General features: G+C 51.3%; 1 protein-coding gene across 2 annotated transcripts; it reads left to right on the forward strand.

Moving 5' to 3' along the window:
- The first annotated feature begins 2,164 nt into the window (after positions 1-2,164).
- CCN5 (cellular communication network factor 5) lies at positions 2,165-15,001 on the forward strand. Of its 2 annotated transcripts, none has more exons than XM_025470178.3 (5): positions 2,165-2,490; positions 2,635-2,749; positions 6,718-6,934; positions 11,974-12,228; positions 13,977-15,001. In XM_025470178.3, exons 2-5 carry the CDS (start codon positions 2,690-2,692, stop codon positions 14,195-14,197), a joined length of 753 nt encoding a protein of 250 aa, XP_025325963.1. In that variant the 5' UTR covers positions 2,165-2,490; positions 2,635-2,689; the 3' UTR covers positions 14,198-15,001. The 2 variants fall into 2 exon arrangements, with proteins under 2 accessions (XP_025325963.1, XP_025325962.1); XM_025470177.3 differs by having other exon boundaries at positions 2,657-2,749.
- Positions 15,002-16,861: the final 1,860 nt, after the last annotated feature.

A 16,861-nucleotide genomic window follows, 5' to 3' on the forward strand; every position in this document is an offset into this window, starting at 1 on the left:
GGGTGCAGGCAACAAGAGGGGTATATTGTCTGTAGAGAATTTAAAGATAAAATGAAACTTAGGAGAAGTCAGTATATAAATAGAAATACAAATCATGTCAGTATTGGGGCGCCTGGGTGGCTCAGTCAACTGAGCCTCTGACTCTTGGTTTCAGCTCAGGTCATGATCTCAGGGTCTTGAGACTGAGCCCCGAGTCTGGCTCACACTCAGCACAGAGACTGCTAAAGACTCTCTCCCTCTCCGTTGCCCCTCCCCCTGCTCTCTCTTTCTAAGATAAATACATCTTTTAAAAAGTAAATAAACCATGTCGTATATAAATATAAATCATGTCAGTCATAAAATACTTCGTCCTGAAAACATTTTTTTGGTCCAAGTTCTAAACAATTGATGCGGTAACTGTTAAATTTTACTCATATGTATGTAAGCTTCAAATTTAGCACATTTTAATTCCTTATTCTTTTATTTTTTCTTTTAGAGAGAGAAAGAGAGAGCAAGAGAAAGCTCTCTCTTCCACAGGGGACGGGCAGAGGCAGAGGGAGAGAGAGAATCTCAAGCAGACTCCATGCGGGGCCCAATTTCACAACCCCTGAGATCATGACCTTAGCTGAAATAAAGAGTGGGGTGCTTAACCGACCGAGCCAGCCAGGCACCCCCTAATTTCTTACCCTTTAATAAACCTACCCTACATGGAAGTGAACTTGGAGGTCTCTAGGAAGACAGCTGCCGAGCGCACATGAACTCAGGAACCTGTGACCAGAAGCAGAAGCTCCTGATGGTTCAGAATCCTGCACAGCCCTGTCTCCAACCCTGGGGGTGCGATTCTGTACCCCAACAGTAGATTCAAAGCAACAACAGTCACAGAGTGATGGTGAAGACGAAGATATAGGTATTTCAATTCTCTCGTTCTATGTGATTCCTTGGAGTTTGGGCTTGTGCTTAAAATTAAAAACAGTGAGACAGTGTGACTGCGAAGGGAGGCTGTTTTTGTTTGGTAAGTGCAAACTTCAGTTCATACGTGAAAAGTATTTGTCTCATCTCGTGGTTATTACTGAAAATAATCCTGTTGTGCGCAGGAGCGGGGTGCTCAGCAACGATCCGCTCTGGGTGTTTGGCACCCTAGGCACACCTTGGACTAAAACATAAGCATGTAGAGATGAACGCACACTGCACCGCCTTCCCTCCAGGCCTGGGGACACCCCCACCCCGACCCTGCCCTCCTCTTCCTCCACCCAGAACCACCGAGCCTAGTGTGCATTTCCACCTTCCTCCATCCCATCGCCTCCTTCCCTGGGGACTGCAGTCAGGAGGGAGTCTCCCCCTCAGTCACTCAGTCTGACCCTAAAGCAGGTCACTCTTCTTCCTCATCCCTGGCCCATTCTAGAACCCAGGGCCCTCACTTCGAGGTCTGGAGTACTGGTGGAGACCATGGGGGTCCAAGCCTTCCCAACCCAACTCTTGACACCACCTGTTTAGTGTCTTTACCAAATTCTGTAGTCCAAGGCCTTGTCTTTACATCCCTCACCCCCAGTGGCTGGACCGTGGGAGGTGCCCCCAGAAATTGATGGTTTGAATTTGGGTGTCCTGCCCCCCCCCCCCCCCCCCCGCCGTGTACAACACCACTCCCCACCTCCCTCAGCTCCGGCCACACTTTGGCTCCCAGAATAGGCACATTATCATGCTCACCCCCGCCTCTAGATGTTTGCATGCACTGTTCCCTCTGCCTGCCACATTCTGCCTTCTGTTACCCTCTTTCTGTGGCTCTCTGTAAAGGCACCTCCTCCAGGAAGCTGTCCCTCACCTTCGGTCTGGACAACGACCCCTCCTCAATATGCCCAGGAAGTCCACCTGTCTTTGCACTGCCGTCTCCCACTCTGGGTTTTGTCCAAGTCACTGTTGTGTCTCCAGCTCTCACAGACGGAGGCCTCGGAGATGGTTGAATGAAACGAAATGGATTTGGTTTTTCCAGATCACCTGGCAGGGCCCAGCAAGTGCCAGCACACAGTAGGTCCAACCTGCATGGGCCCATCACCATGGGCCACCCTCCAGAGCCTAGGGAAGCAGGCTGGAGGGAGGCCCCTTGTTGCCAAAAGCAAACAGGCCGCCCAGGGAAGTTTTGCTCTGGGTCACACCCGCCTCTGGGTGGCTGCCAATCTTCCTGCCAGAAACCACAGGCCCAGCCGAAACTGCCCAGAGTCCGGGCCACGGGGCTTCGGAGGACGTGGGTCAGCGCTGCACACGGGCTATTTGCTGAGCTCTTCCTGGGTCCGCAGCCCCCCCAGGGCTTGGGCAGGGGTCTGGGGGCAGGGCCACAGCAGCAGCAGCAGCTCCGAAGGCCCCCTTGGGCTGGGAGGAGCTAGAGAGGCCCCTGCCAGCCTGTCACAGGCTCTTGGCACCGGCTCTGGCTTTCACACACGCAAACACAGACACACGCACACGCACACACTCACACTGGCAGGCACCCGCTTGGTGGCCTCCACATCTCATCTTCAGGTAAATGGGCTCATCAGTGGGAGCATGAGGATGGAGAGAAGAGAAGGAATGTAGAGACCAGCATGTGTGTGTGTGTGTGTGTGTGTGTGCGCGCGCGCGCGCACGCCCGCCTGGGAGTGACCTCACAGCCTCCGGAACATAAAGACTTACAGGTCCTGCCTCCCAGGCTCAAAGCTGGCTCCGTGGGGGACACAGTGACATGAGAGGCACACCACAGACCCTTCTTCTGGCCTTCTCCCTCCTCTGCCTCCTCTCAAAGGTAAGGGCGCCCCGGGCCCCAGGACGTCCTGCTGACTTCCTCGGTGTGGTGGGGGAGGTGTGAAATCCCGGCCAAGGATCCCCTGGGGGAATTCCTGCAGGTCCCTCAAGGTGGGCACAGCCCAGCTTCCCCCCTGGTGCCCAGACACTTGCCTCCGGCCAGCTCTGCTATGTGACCCCAGGCAAGTCCCTCCTCCTCTCTAAGCCTCACCTGCTTCCTCAGTTAAAGGGGCATAATGATCACGAGGCACTTTGGCAATTCAGCGGAAGTACTCGGTGCAGGACCTGGGACATGGCAGGTGTTCAAAGAAGAGGACCATGGCTATTAGCAGTCCCCAGGGCCCTTCTAAGCTGACGTGGGCGTCCTCACTATAAATGGGGAGACACAGCATACAACCTGCTTTGCCTAACTCAGAGCCAGGACTTGAAGGGATGTTGGTGTCTCACTGATTGTAAAGTCCATACTGCAAGGGCATTAATGCTGTTGGCAGTGAGTGACCTGCAGACCCTGGCTGAAGGGGGACAGGGAGTCACCTCATGGAATAATGATCTCCTCTTATGGAACATTTTCCAAAAGGTTTGTGAAATAGCTACCTTGTCTAACATATCCAATGACCTCCTAAGGAATTATTATTCCCTGTTTTTGGTCAAGCAGGGCTCAGAGAGGGCAAGCAACTTGCCTAAAATCACACAGCGAAGAAACATCAGAGTAACAAAGGAGGTGGAGCCCAGGATCGGCTTGGGGTGGTGTGTGGTGGGGGAAGGGACCCTTCTATTTGCACCTCTCCTGCCCCTGCCTCTTCCCCTACCTGGACCAAGGCCACAACTGCCGAGCCCTGTCATTCCTCAGCAAATGCTGAGTTCCTGATGCCATGAAGATCGGCCCCACCACAGCCATGATCTCACTGTAGGTTCACACCCCCTTGAGGAGCACGGCCGGAGCTTTCTCTTGTGAGGTCCTGAGCAGTAGTGGGGGCAAGGCTGAGAACCTTGCTGGCAACCTGACCCCACTGTTTCTTCTCCCGAAGGGGCTGAGCAAAACGTGATGCCTGAGCAGGTGGCTTGGGGAGTTGGAGCAGGGGATTTGGGGTTCCCGGGCCCAGGCTTAAATGAAAGACCAAAATGAAGCCATCCTGGACCCACTGTCCACCCCTCCCTTCTTCCCCGTCCCAGGGAGCCAGGCAGCATCCTGCACAGAACTCAGGGACTTAGTCATCGTGAAGGTGGAAAGCCACAACAATCTTCCAGCAGGCTGTGGGCTCCTGGGCTCAGGCCTGTGAACAGATGCAGGTGGCAGAGACCTGGAAACGGACAAAGTCACAGTGACCAAGAGCTAGCCAGGAGCTCATTTAATCCCTGTCACAATTATAAGGCAGGTGATCTCCACCCCATTTTACCGAGAAGGAAGTGGCTCCCTCCCCACGAGGCAGTTAAGCCTTATATTGAAGGTCACACAGCTCATCAGTGATACAACTTGGATTTCAACCCTTCCCTAGAATATTCCATGTCCAGGGCTCCTCCCTGTGGTGGCTGCAGCAAAGGTCTGGGGAAACCACATGTATCGGGTGATTAGGAAGGGCCTGGAGATCGAGGGAGTCCAGAGAGGGCCTCTCTCTCCTTGGCTGTGCTCCCTCGACCTGTCTCGGTCCCTCCGATTTACAAATCGGTAAACTGAGGCAGTAGCGAAGCTGGCAACAGAGCTGCCCAGGGACAAGAAGCAGGTGTGGTAATAAAAGCCTGGTCCTTGGATTCATATGAATATGGATTCTGGTTCTGACTCTACCTTATATCAGTGATGTCACTACACTGTTTTGAGCATCTGCTTCCTTGTCTTTACAGTGGGCACAAAGCTGGTACCTCCTCTTACAGGGTTAGACAACATGTTACAGCTCACGGCTTGCCCGCCGTAAATGTTAGCCACAATCATCGATATCACTAGTGGCCCCTCCTGGGTATCAGGACCTGCACACCTGGCCCCAGCCATGCTCACCCTCTAGAGAGCTCAGAGTGGGAACCTGGGTACAAAGCAGAGAGCCTGTGGCCTGGCACCCCTGCTTTCAGGTGGGAGGGACCCGAGAGCCAATTCTGGTCAGAGTTCCTATTTCCCACTAACCAAGGGAACCCAACCTCTGGTTTGAAAGGGAACCCCAGTGGCTCAGTGGTTGAGCATCTGCCTTTGGCTCAGGCTGTGATCCCGGGGTCCTGGGATCGAGTCTCTATCAGGCTACCCATAGGGAGACTGCTTCTCCCTCTGCCTATCTCTCTGCCTCTCTCTCTCATGAATAAATAAATACAATCTTAAAAAAGAAAAGGAACCCCAAAGTCCAGTCGATTGCTCCTCAGGTCCATTCCATGAGAACCATTTCTGGATTTATTAAAATACAGAATTAGGTTCCTATAGAGAGGCCCAAGATGCCACTGTAGACTTTCAGGCGACGCTGCTGCTGGTGGTCCAGACCAGGCTTTGAGGGGCAAGGCTAGGCCATCTTCTCTAGAATCTCTTCAGTATCACCCAGTCTCTGGCTTGGAACTCCTGCAGAGATGGCAACTCGCTCTCCGGTGAGGCTCCAGGCACTGAGCACCCACTTGCCTCATTGCCAGTGTTGTCTTAGGCTGGAGCCTCCTCCCCTGCCAGGGCTGGTCTGCCAGTTTGGGGCGGCCCCTGGTGGCCAGGGTGTAAGCTGCAGGCCACTGAATGCAGGTTTGCAGGACTGAGGGGTCCTAGGGGTGGGACAAAGTGGGGACCAGGGCAAAGGGCTCATTGCCTGCTTTGGGGCCACATACAAGTTAGGATGTTATGTATTCCATTTTTGTAAACTTTAAGTCTTCCATTCTCCAAATAAAACCCTCTCTGGTCCTCCAAGGATCCTACTGACCTAAAGGTTGGTCTGTCACTGAAGGGGCCACTGGAAGCATCTTGAGTGATGTCTGTCTCTGGGTCCCCACCTTCAAATGGACATATGGGGAGACCATGGCATCTGGTTTCTGGTTTGGTTGTTTCTCTGTCCTGAGTGGGGAGGAGCAACCAGGATAGTTGGGTCGATGCCTTGACCCTGTCCCTGGGAGGGGTCCCCGGCTCAGGCTTTTCTCTATTCCAGGATCCTTAAGGAGGTTCCCAGCTCTGCAGCTAACACACTGTGACTTTTGGCAAGACCCTTTCTCTCTCTGGAGCTCAGTTTCCCCCACCTCACCCTGGCAGGGGAATGGGGGTTAGTACTGGAGTAGACGTGCTCCAAACCTAGCTGTGCACCAGAAGTCCCGGGACAGCCCAATAAAAATACAGATTCCAGGGCCCTGTCTCTGGAAGTCCTATTTGGCAAATCCCAGGGGAGGCTTGGGGATCAGTATTTTACCAAGTCTCCTGGCTCATTTGATATGTATCCAGAAATATGTTCTGGATTATTCCAAAGACCAAAAACATCTATGATACTATTTGACTGGTTCAGCTGTCAAGATAAATATTCACAGTCTACATGCTAGAAAATGTACTGTACCTTGTCATTATAATCCTTGCTTTTGTTGCTTTCTCCTTTCTGTAAGCTTCTAGAGGGCAGGGCCTAATCATTCGTCGTAATTTCCGGTGGTGATCATCATAGCTGAATGCACTGAACATCTACGGCATCTAGGCTGTGTGCTCAGGGTTTAATATGTACCATTTTATGCACTCCTGGAAACAATCCTCTGAGTTAAATATTACTTTTGCTCCCTTTTTACAGATGAAGAAACTGAGGCTTGGAGAGCTTAAGCAACTTGCCCAAGGTCACTCAGCTAATAAGGAGCAGAGTTAGGATGGGCTCTCTAGTCCAAAGTCCTTGCTCCTGACCACAATGCCACACTGCCTCTTAGGGAGGGGAGTCACCAGATGACCAGGGTTCAAGGCCAGGTCTGTGTGACCCTGGGGCCCAAGTGTGGACCGCTCACTGCCCACCTTGAATGACCATGGCTGAGTGACATGCTCTGTCTCTGCAGGTGTGTGCTCAGCTGTGCCCAACACCATGTGCCTGCCCCTGGCCACCACCCCGATGTCCACTGGGGGTGCCCCTGGTGCTGGATGGCTGTAGCTGCTGCCGGGTGTGTGCGCGGCGGCTGGGGGAGCCCTGTGACCACCTCCACGTCTGCGACCCCAGCCAGGGTCTGGTTTGCCAGCCCAGGGCGGGCCCTGGTGGCCGAGGGGCCCTGTGCCTCTGTAAGCAGGTTTGCGGGACTCACGTGGGTATGTTTGGGAGGGTCAAGGCTGAGGGGTCCCAAGCTGAAGAGGAGCTCTTCTCTCTCTACCTCCTCACTTCAGGTACACCAGCCATTCCAGCCAAACCTGGGGATCCTGGTTTCCCTAGGCCCTCCCTCTGCTCCTCCCCTTCGACCACACCCACCACCTGAATGGATATCCCCCCCCCCATTCCTACCTGCCCAAATCACAACCAACTGTCAAAGCCAAGCTCAAACACTCCTCCCCTGAGAAGTCCTCCCAGATTCTTCAAACCAGGAATCACTATCCTTTCTCAGGACCTTCACAACACTTCTGAGAAGATAAAAAATGCAATCATTTATTTAGGACACAGAGTATTATGTGTCAGGCAGTATGCTGAAACTTACCGCATGATCCTCCCATAAATCACATAATCCTCACGGTGATCCTATGAGGTTTGTCCTTTCAACTCATTTTGTAGGTGAGTAAACTGAGGCTCAGTAATATTAACTGGCACAGCTTGGGACCAGGTCACACAGTTTCTGAAGCAACATTTCATTCTGTCTTCTTCCTGGATTGGGAGCCCCTGGACCATAGTTTGAATCCTGAGTTTGCCATTTACTAATGACCTTGAGCGTGTGACGTCTCCCACCATTCCAAGCTTTGGTGCCCTCTGATGCCTTCGATCAGAGTTTTTCAACTTTGCTGTTTGGCTCAGATACTTCTTTGCTATAATTCTTCATGGCGGTGTGTGTGGGGGGAGATGCTGTCCTGTACATGGTAAGACATTCAGCAGCATCCCTGGTCTCTGCTCACTGGATGCCAGTAGCCTGTCCCCCACCTTCGAGTCGTGACAATCTGTTTCAGACATCGCCAAATGTCCCCTGGGGTACAAAATCATCTCCAATAGAGAACCACTTCTTTAGAGAAACAGAAAAACATGAGGGCGTTTTTTTTTTTTTAATAAGTCTTGTAGAGCAATCTACCTCTATCATCTATTTGCATGCATCACTTTAAAAAATGAACAAGAGAGAGAAGGGCTCATGAGTCACCGATAATGAGTCCACTTACAGAAAAAAACAAGGTTGGAAAAAACCCAACAAGACTAATAGACATGAAGTTATCAATACTAAATCCTTGTTAAATGCTTTTTTTTTTAAGATCAAGGGAGTATAATCATGAGAAAATAGTGCTTTGTTTTATGAACTCAGATGATTGCTAATAAAAATGTAGCTAAAGGAAAAATGAGATAAGTAACACTCAGCTTACCAGGCTGTTGTTTTAATTAGCCAGGACACATGTAAAGCGTTTGGCAGAGCTTCACTTATTGAACACTTGCATAGCATTTACTGTGTGTCAGGCTCTAAGGGTTTCACAAATATCACCTCATTTAATCTCACAACAACCATATGAGGTTGGTACTAATGTCATCTGCATTTTATAAATGGTAGGGGGGGGTGTACAGAGAGGTTAGGCAACTTGCCCAAGGTCACACAGCTTATAAGTGGCTGAGTTGGGATTTGAACTCAGGGAGCTGGCTTCACAATCTTCATTTCCATCATTCTACTGCCTGACACTCAGCATTTGATTAGTACATATTGGCTGCTGTTGCCCCTGAGTCTAATAAGGGGCTTTTCTTATTTCACCTTGATCCAGACTTCAAACAGTGGGAGGTAAAAAATGTACTTGGTCTTTGCTTCTTCCTACAACTCCCAGCCCTGGTCAGGCAACGTAGTGGGTGTTTATGAACCAAATCTGGAGGCTGATGAACCCCACAGGTGAGCCCGCACAGAGGCAGAGTCTAGGTCTTGGCTCTGGAGGGAATACGCTGTCCCAAACGCTCCTCTCAATTCCTAGTTGGACGGACCTCTGACAGCGGACTCCAAGCTGTGCCTGTCCACTGTCAGCTCCCGATACCCCCACCCCCACCCCAAGCGTGCAGCCTCCCCAGCTCAGCCCAGGGCATCTCCACCCTTCCTGGCACTTGACGTCTCACGTTTTGCACACCCCACATATGGCCCACCAGCAAAGTCTTCACGATATTCTAAAACCTGACATTCTGGTCCCTTCTCAATCCATCCACTGCTACCAGCCTGGTCTGACCCTCATCCTCACGTGCTGGGTGTTGCAGCAGCCCCGTAATGGCCTCCCTGCCTCTGTCCTTGCCCCCTACTCTGTTCCCAACACAGCACCCCAGGGCCCCTTTCAATACACATCAGATCCCATCCCTCCTTTTCCTCAAGGTCTCCAACAGCTTCCCACCACCTCTGAGTAAAAGCCAGTCCTCTCAGTGGCTACAAGGCCACACGGGGTCCTGCTCCTGTTTTCTCTCTGACCCCATCCAACTCCCTTCCTCCTTCCTACTCAATGCTTCGACCACACTGGCTTATTGCTTTCCTTAAATACCCCAGCGGGGGTGGGGTAGAGTGGGGTGTCCCACCTCAGGGCCTTTGCACTGGCTCTTTGCTCTACCAGCATTCTTTCCCCCAAATATCTACATGGCAAGGTCCTGCATCTTCTTCCCATCTGTACTCAAATACCACCTTCCCCGATCACCATATTCAGCACCTCTCTCCTGAACCTTGCCCTCCATTATTCTTCTCGCTGTAATCACCACTGGACATCACAGACTCCACTTATTTCCACTAGAGCAGAAGCTCCAAAGAGGGCAGGATTTATGCCTGTTTTAGTCACTGTTGTATCACAAGTCCCCGGAACAGTGCCTGGTGCCCAGTAGGCACCCAGTAAATAACAGCTGGCTGAATGATTGATAGAAACAGCTCTGGAGAGGCTAGCAGTAACAGGCACCATTCAGTAAGCACATCCTGTGGGCAACCCCTTGACACATGTGATTTCATTTTACCCTTAATGAGGTAGGTCTTACTATTAAACCGATTTTGCAGATAAAGGAACTGGGGTTCAGAGGGGTGAAGTCACCTGCCTAAGGTCACATGGTATGCAAGTGGCTAAAGGTAAAAAAAAAAAAAAATCCTCTGTTATTCCTTTTCTTGTAAGGGACTCTCACAGGGAAAGAGGGATGCAGAAATCACCAGATGAGAGGACTGGGCTCTGAAGTTGAGGGAAGTTGCTGGACAAGGGGGCATTGGAAGGGCCTGGAAGGAGAAGTAGAGTTTTGGCAACTATATGTGTACAGGGTGTGGATAGGGAGGTGGACTGAAGAGTATGTTTGAAGGTGCCTCCTGGCATTTGGGACCATGTACAAACGTGCACAGACCCCAGGGTGGGGAGTGGCTGCCCAGGAATCATTAGTCCCACCCCCAGCCAGCTTCAAGCTGGAGGACCAGGAGAGGTGCCAGGAAACCTTGCTAAAATGATCACCCCTCCGGCTGCCTTTCCCAAATAATCCCTCTGTTTACCAGGTCATCCCAGAGACCAGGAGGCCCCAGGGCTATGGCACCAGGAGTCTGGTGGGGGACCCCTAGGGATTGAGGTTTCCAGGAAACCAGCAGCACATGATCCAGGCCAAAAGGTCAGGGATTTGGAGCCAAAGGGCTGTAGCCTGGAAGAAAGAGGGAGACAGTTGTCACTGGTCCCTGGAACAACCACCACTCACTCCTATTAACTGAGCATCCACTATGTTCCAGGCTTGGGTGAAATGCTTTAAGTACACTAGTTCATTTAATCTTCTGGTGGCCCTGAGAGCAGGGTACAGCAGCTCAGAGAGATGCAGTAACTTGGCCCAGGTCCCACAGTTAGCAAGTGGGTACAGAGGCTGGCACCCACATCTGTGCAGTTCCCAAATTCCTGCATGGGCCTACTGGAGTTTTTTTCTTTGAAGACCTGGGAAAACCTGCCTTCCAGTAAATCCTTCCTCAGACCCCACTGAACTGCCACCCACGTCTCCAGGACCTCCAGATTCCTCCTTGCAGTGCGCTTTCCCAGCAGCTCACTTGTGCCTCTCCACAGTATTTCATTCAGTTTTGGAGATGGTGGCTTTCATATCTGTCACCTGCCTGGCCCTCCATCTCTTAGGACAAGGGTTGTGTCTTCGTCCTGTCTAGGAACCCAGTGGTTGGCACACAGGAGGGGCACTGTACATATCTCCAGAGCAAGAAGAAATCAGAACTCTTTTATTAGTGTCTCTCATGTGCTTGGCCTGGCACGAGGCATTCATTTGAAGGGCATTTGCTGAGGGTCTGTGGGTCCCCACCATGCTCTGAGCCAGTACAGGGCAGAGTGGGGGGAGGGCACCAGTATGAACACTCTCAGCCCTCGCCCCCCAAGGAGTGCTTGTCCAGTGGAGGAAGTGGGAATAATGCCCCTATCTTGAAGGGTGCATTTGAAGTGTGTTTCTTGAGCACCTACCATATGCCTCGCACCATGCTAGATGTTCTGTACATATTATCTCATGTACCTGAAGGTGCTGAGCTGTTCTCATCATTGCCACTGTTAAGGTGACTCAGAGAAGGTAAGTGACTTATCCGAAGTCACAAAGCCAGCAAGGTAAGCCCTGGCCAGACAGTGATGACTACAACATAGCAGATGCACACTGTAGGCTTGTTGCATGTACTCTCAGTGTGTATTTAAGTTATATATTATTAATATATAGTAATTAATTATATTAATAGTAACAACAGAACAGCTGGGATCTATTGGAGGTTTCTTTTTTGTTGGATTCATTACATAAATCATTTCATTTAGTCTCTACCACAACCCTGTGAAATAAGCGCAGTTAGAACTCATTTTGCAGACAAGGAAACTGAGGCAAGAAGTGAAGTCGCTTAGCCAAGCTCCATAGCTAATAAAAAGCAGAGCAGGGGCTCCAACCAAGCCAGTGGTCCCACATCCCCTGTATTGGGATGCGGTATGTCACTGTCTTCCCACGGGCGCCAGGGCAGGTTGGCAGTAGGGATGGGGTGCGCATCGCAGGCTGGAGCCCCTCGGCAGTGCTCAGACGCCTGTAAGGGCCCTGGTCTCCCGGCAGGTCTGGGCCAGCTCTGCAGAGGGACCTGGCTGGCACGGTCTTGCTCAGGGAAAAGTTGGGGGTCACAGACGGGGGTCCGGTTTCTCCTCCGCAGGGGGAGACGATGAAGGGAGCTGTGAGGTGAACGGCCGCGTGTACCAGGACGGGGAGACCTTCCAGCCCCACTGCAGGATCCGCTGCCACTGTGAGGACGGCGGCTTCACCTGTGTGCCGCTGTGCAGTGAGGACGTCCGGCTGCCCAGCTGGGACTGCCCGCATCCCCGGAGGGTTGAGGTCCCCGGCAGGTGCTGCCCTGAGTGGGTGTGCGACCGGGGAGGGGAGCTGGGGACCCAGCCCCTCCCAGCCCAAGGTGAGTGCGGGCCGGCCCAGGCCAGGGGCGGGGCCACCTGGGGCGGGGCGGGGCCACCTGGGGGCGGAGCCACCTGGGGCGGGGGCGGGGCTTCGTGCGACACACCTGGACCTGTCAAAGCGCAGGTTTCCCTGACAGCAGCTGGGAGGGGCTGGTGGCTGAGGAGACAGGGAAAGCCCAGTGGGGAGTCACCTCTTTCAAACTGACAAAACGAGAAGGATATAATTTTAAATCATAATTCATGGAAAACAAAAATTGGTGGCAGAGCGGGGAAGGGAAAGGAGGACTGGGTACTTGAACGCTCGCATTTCATAACAGAGGTATATTATTATGATGTATGCTATTAATCTATTTCTAATATATCGATATGTCTTAATAATATATTTACATAAATATTATATAATATTGTTAATATGTCATTCTTTGGGCTTATCCAAAGAGGAACTTAAAACTGAACCAGGTGAGGTGGTTGGCTCTAGGATGTGGGCTTAGAGGTGGGCAGAGGCGGAAGAAAGACAGCTCATGCTGTAAACTCTTTAGTTTTAGAGATTTTGTTACTGTTACATCACTGGGGTATTGTTATTAGATGAATGTGATCTTTTAAAAGAAAGGCATCTGAAAAGAAGGCATTGGTCCATTAATGATGGTGCCACATGAGAGTAGAACATCGTGGGTTCAGCATGAAGTCTGCCTGGGTTCTAAGCCCAGCCTATTTCCTAGATGTGTGACTCAGAGAAAGTTGCGCCTTCTCTGTGCCTCAGTTCCTCCCACTGTAGGATGAGAGTAAGGGCATCCACCTTGCAGAGCTGCTGTGAGGACCAGATGAGTAAATACAAGAAAAGCAGTCACGGCAGTGGCTCGCACGCAGCGCTCCATCCATGGTGGCTGTCATTATCCCTATGATGGAATGGGACATATCCACTTAAATACAGAGGAGAATGCCAGTGAGTTCATCTTATGTATAAAAAAGGATAGGACACTGTAGTTGCAATTTGATTTCCATTATGCGTGTACATATGTGTGCATGCCCACTGCACACAGGTGCATACCATGCAGTCTTTATCAACCTCAGCATGAGTGACGGTTGAGCTGGGTGATGCTCTATAGTGTGAGAGCTGTCCTGGGCACTGGAGGATATTTAGCAGCATCCCTGCTGGGTTCCAGTACCCCCACTCCCAGTCATGACCACCAGAATGACTCTAGACATTGCCAAATGTTCCTGGGGGGAGGGGCAAAGTCGCCCCCAGTTGAGAACCATTTGGTTGATAAGGACCAGAAGAGAGGACACCAAAATATTAACAGAGCATAATAAGATGTGAAGAGGAGGGAAAGCTAGATCGTGAACCCCTCCTCTTGTTCCAGGTACAGGCTTAGAAAGTCTAGCATCTTTGCCACTGGGTCACAGCATCACTCTACACTGGCCATGACCTCCTTCCTGGAAGATGCCATGGGGTGCAGAAATGAGAAACCCACCATTACTGGGGTCATCATGATGGTCATCATGGCCAACACCATGATAGTTGCCTAGTAACCAACACAAATGAGGTGCTTTGGGTAGCAGCACCATTCTAAGTATGTCCCCTCCATTATTTTATTCAGCCCTGACATCAACCGTTAGAAAATTTATGTAGGAAGAAACTGAGGTCCAGAGAGGTTAAACAACATGACAAAGATGGCATCGCCAGCAGCTGGCTTGATTTGGCTGCCAAGTCCTGACCTCACAGTGCTGACCTCCCTTTCTTCCCCAGGACCCCAGTTTTCTGGCCTTGCCGCTCCCCCACCCCCTGGAGTCCCCTGCCCAGAATGGAGCACAGCCTGGGGCCCCTGTTCAACCACCTGCGGGCTGGGCGTGGCCACTCGGGTATCCAACCAGAACCTCCTCTGCCGACTGGAGACCCAGCGCCGCCTCTGCCTGCCCAGGCCCTGTCCACCTGCAAGGGGCCGCAGCCCATGGAACAGTACCTTTTAGAGCAGGGCTGGGAATAGGGAGGCTCAGTGCCCACCCTCCCCAGCAGGCAACCCCGTGCTTGGGCCCTGAGCAGACGGCAGATGGCCCCTCCCCATGCCCTTGGCTGGGGCAACGGTATCCTGGCCCTGGAAGACAAGAATGTTCACAAGTCGTCTGGTCCATCTGGACCCCGACATAGAGTCGGGATGTATGCTCCAGTCCCCCTTCCTCTACCTCACAGCCTAGGGGCTGGCCAAGGTGTCCCAGGTCTTCTGGTTCATTCCTGGCCTCCACACAGCCTTTATCAAACATGCGCATGGGCAAGCTTTCCAGCAGTTAGGGCAACCAGCTGTCCTTTAATCAGTAGGCCAAGGCAGGTGCTGGGCTGGACTGGCTGTCTTTCTGGGGGTGTGGTGAAGAGGGGCACACAGATATTCTGAAACTCCTGCTCCCTTTCCTGGAGTGATGAAAGAACATCCCCGAATATGTGCCTATGCCAGAGCCTGTAGGTCAGGCTTATGCTGTAGAAAGCCCTCCCCATCCTGGGCAGAATTCAGAGGCTGCATTCTTTGTGAAAATCACGAGGTGAAATCACAGTTTTGAAGAAAGTCAGAAAACAAGCCTGAGAGTGATTTGTTAAACCCAGCTTGTATTAATAAGAATGAACCTTTCTCAAGCACCTGCCATGTGCCAGGCACTGAGCTAGACACTTTATATATAGGTTGGTGCTTTGCGACATTTAAGACCAGAGGAAAGTAGGGGAGAATTAAGGATAACCCCTGGGGACTGGGGAACGTGGCTCAAAATAAACCAACCCAAGTGTGACATTCTGTCTGAAGTCTCATGTTTTATTATTTTTTTAAAACCCTACATATAAATCTTCCATCCTCCTCTGTGATCTACACGTGTGTGTTTAAAAATAACAACTGTGTTCCCATCAGACTCCAACCAGGAAATTAGAGAACATGCTCCATATTTAAACAGGGATTTCTTCTTACTAAACTAATGTTATTGAGGCCTGGTTTACACGCAGTGAAACACGTGGGCCTTAATATACTGCTTACCCAGTCTTTGCAAACATGCACACCTGTGTAATCAACACCTCAATCAAGGTACAGAACATTTCCAGAATCTCAGGAAGTTTCCTGTGGCCCCTTCCCGGTCATCCCCTCCACCCCTGAAGGCAACCACTGTTCTGAGTTTTGCCACCATAGATGATGGGATAGCTGCCAGTTCTCGAACCTCACCTCAGTAGAATCACGCAGTAGGTATTCGCCTATGAATAGCTTCTTTCACTCGGTACCAGCTGTTGGGATGAAGGGTTTGAGGGAGAGCCCAGAAGCTGGGGCCCTCCAGGGCAAGGTGGCATCAGAGCAGGGCTGTCTGCTGGGAGCAGATTCAGCTTTGTAGACCTAACAAAATGCCGATAGAAATGGGGAGGTAGACCTGGCTTCCCCCAGTTTCTGGTAGTTCCTCCTATTGGTCAAACCCACTGGGAAGGTGAGAGATGAGGGAGCCCAGGAGCTTGGGGCCCTGAGATAGGAAGCAGAGCAGGGGAAGGGGTGACCCCAGCTCACAGGATGCACACGACCTGCCCCTCAGAACACCTGCCTCCAGCACTTTGCTCCAGTACCACCTCCTCCAAAAACCCCAGATCGAGAATCACCGGCAGCGGCTGAACCACCCAATTTCCACAAACAGAACTAACTTCAGTTCACAGAGGAGGAGACTGCTTGGAAAGGGGACGTGTCCAAAAGCTGGTCTGCAGCTGCGGGGAGGTGTTAGCTCACGCCAAGCTTACCTGATTCAAGCCTGGGTTGATGGTCTCTCCCAGGTTGAGGGTTTCAGTAAGTCAGGCTCCCCAAGGGTAAACTCTGAACACATTGCTGGAAAAAGTTCAGGTAATGTCTCTAGAGACGGTGACAATGAGGATTGCATTGACGGTGACAATGACTGGACAACAGACTTGCATTGAATGATTCCTGCATGTGGGGCCTTTGCTGCCAGGGGCTTTACCCACCATTGCATGTTTCTCTTGGGACATCCCTAAAGGAAAGTGCGACTGATGTTCTCATTCTAGGGATGGGTAAACTAAGACTCAGAGCAATGAATGAGTTGTCCTAGGGGTGTGGTGCTGGACCCCTGGGCTGGCTGGCTGCAAGGCCTGTCACCTCACTACCAAGTAGCTAGGAACAGAGCCGCACAGAGTGGGGCTCCCTCTGTGGCTCCCTCTGTGGCCCACGCTGTGCGGCTCAGCCACCTGCCCCATCTTTGCTCTGGTGTCTCCTAGTGTGATCTTAGGCAGGGTATGTAATTTCATTGTGCTGCAGTGTCCTTTCCTCTAAAAAGGGGATAATGGCAGTACTCTGCACAGGTTGTTATTATATGATTTAAATAACAGTTTTAGCTATCATTCCCATGACGTCTTAGTCCTTTAGTGTTTTCATCTGTAAAATGGGCATAAATAGCAATGCTAACCCTATAGGATCACCATGTTGAGTGAGTTCCATCACCTAGGGGTGTTGTATTAGGTCAGTAATTCCTCTGTTTTCACTTGAAATACAATCTATTATTATTATCCTAGCCTCCAAGATTCTTTGCAAGTCAGAGAGTGATATGAGGCAAAGGCTGAGAATTTTCTTGTTTGTAAAGAAAAGCAGGTGATGTGAGGGCAAAGGCTATAGG

The sequence above is a fragment of the Canis lupus genome, chromosome 24 (assembly GCF_003254725.2).
Source record: "Canis lupus dingo isolate Sandy chromosome 24, ASM325472v2, whole genome shotgun sequence".
Lineage (NCBI taxonomy): Eukaryota > Metazoa > Chordata > Mammalia > Carnivora > Canidae > Canis > Canis lupus.

Excerpts from the sequence above, each read along its gene's own strand:
- CCN5 (XM_025470178.3), top strand. The coding sequence starts at position 2,690 with ATGAGAGGCACACCACAGACCCTTCTTCTGGCCTTCTCCCTCCTCTGC. Across the intron at positions 2,750-6,717 it reads TCCTCTGCCTCCTCTCAAAG|GTGTGTGCTCAGCTGTGCCC; the intron begins GTAAGGGCGCCC and ends CTGTCTCTGCAG. Across the intron at positions 6,935-11,973 it reads CCGAGGGGCCCTGTGCCTCT|GGGGAGACGATGAAGGGAGC; the intron begins GTAAGCAGGTTT and ends TCTCCTCCGCAG.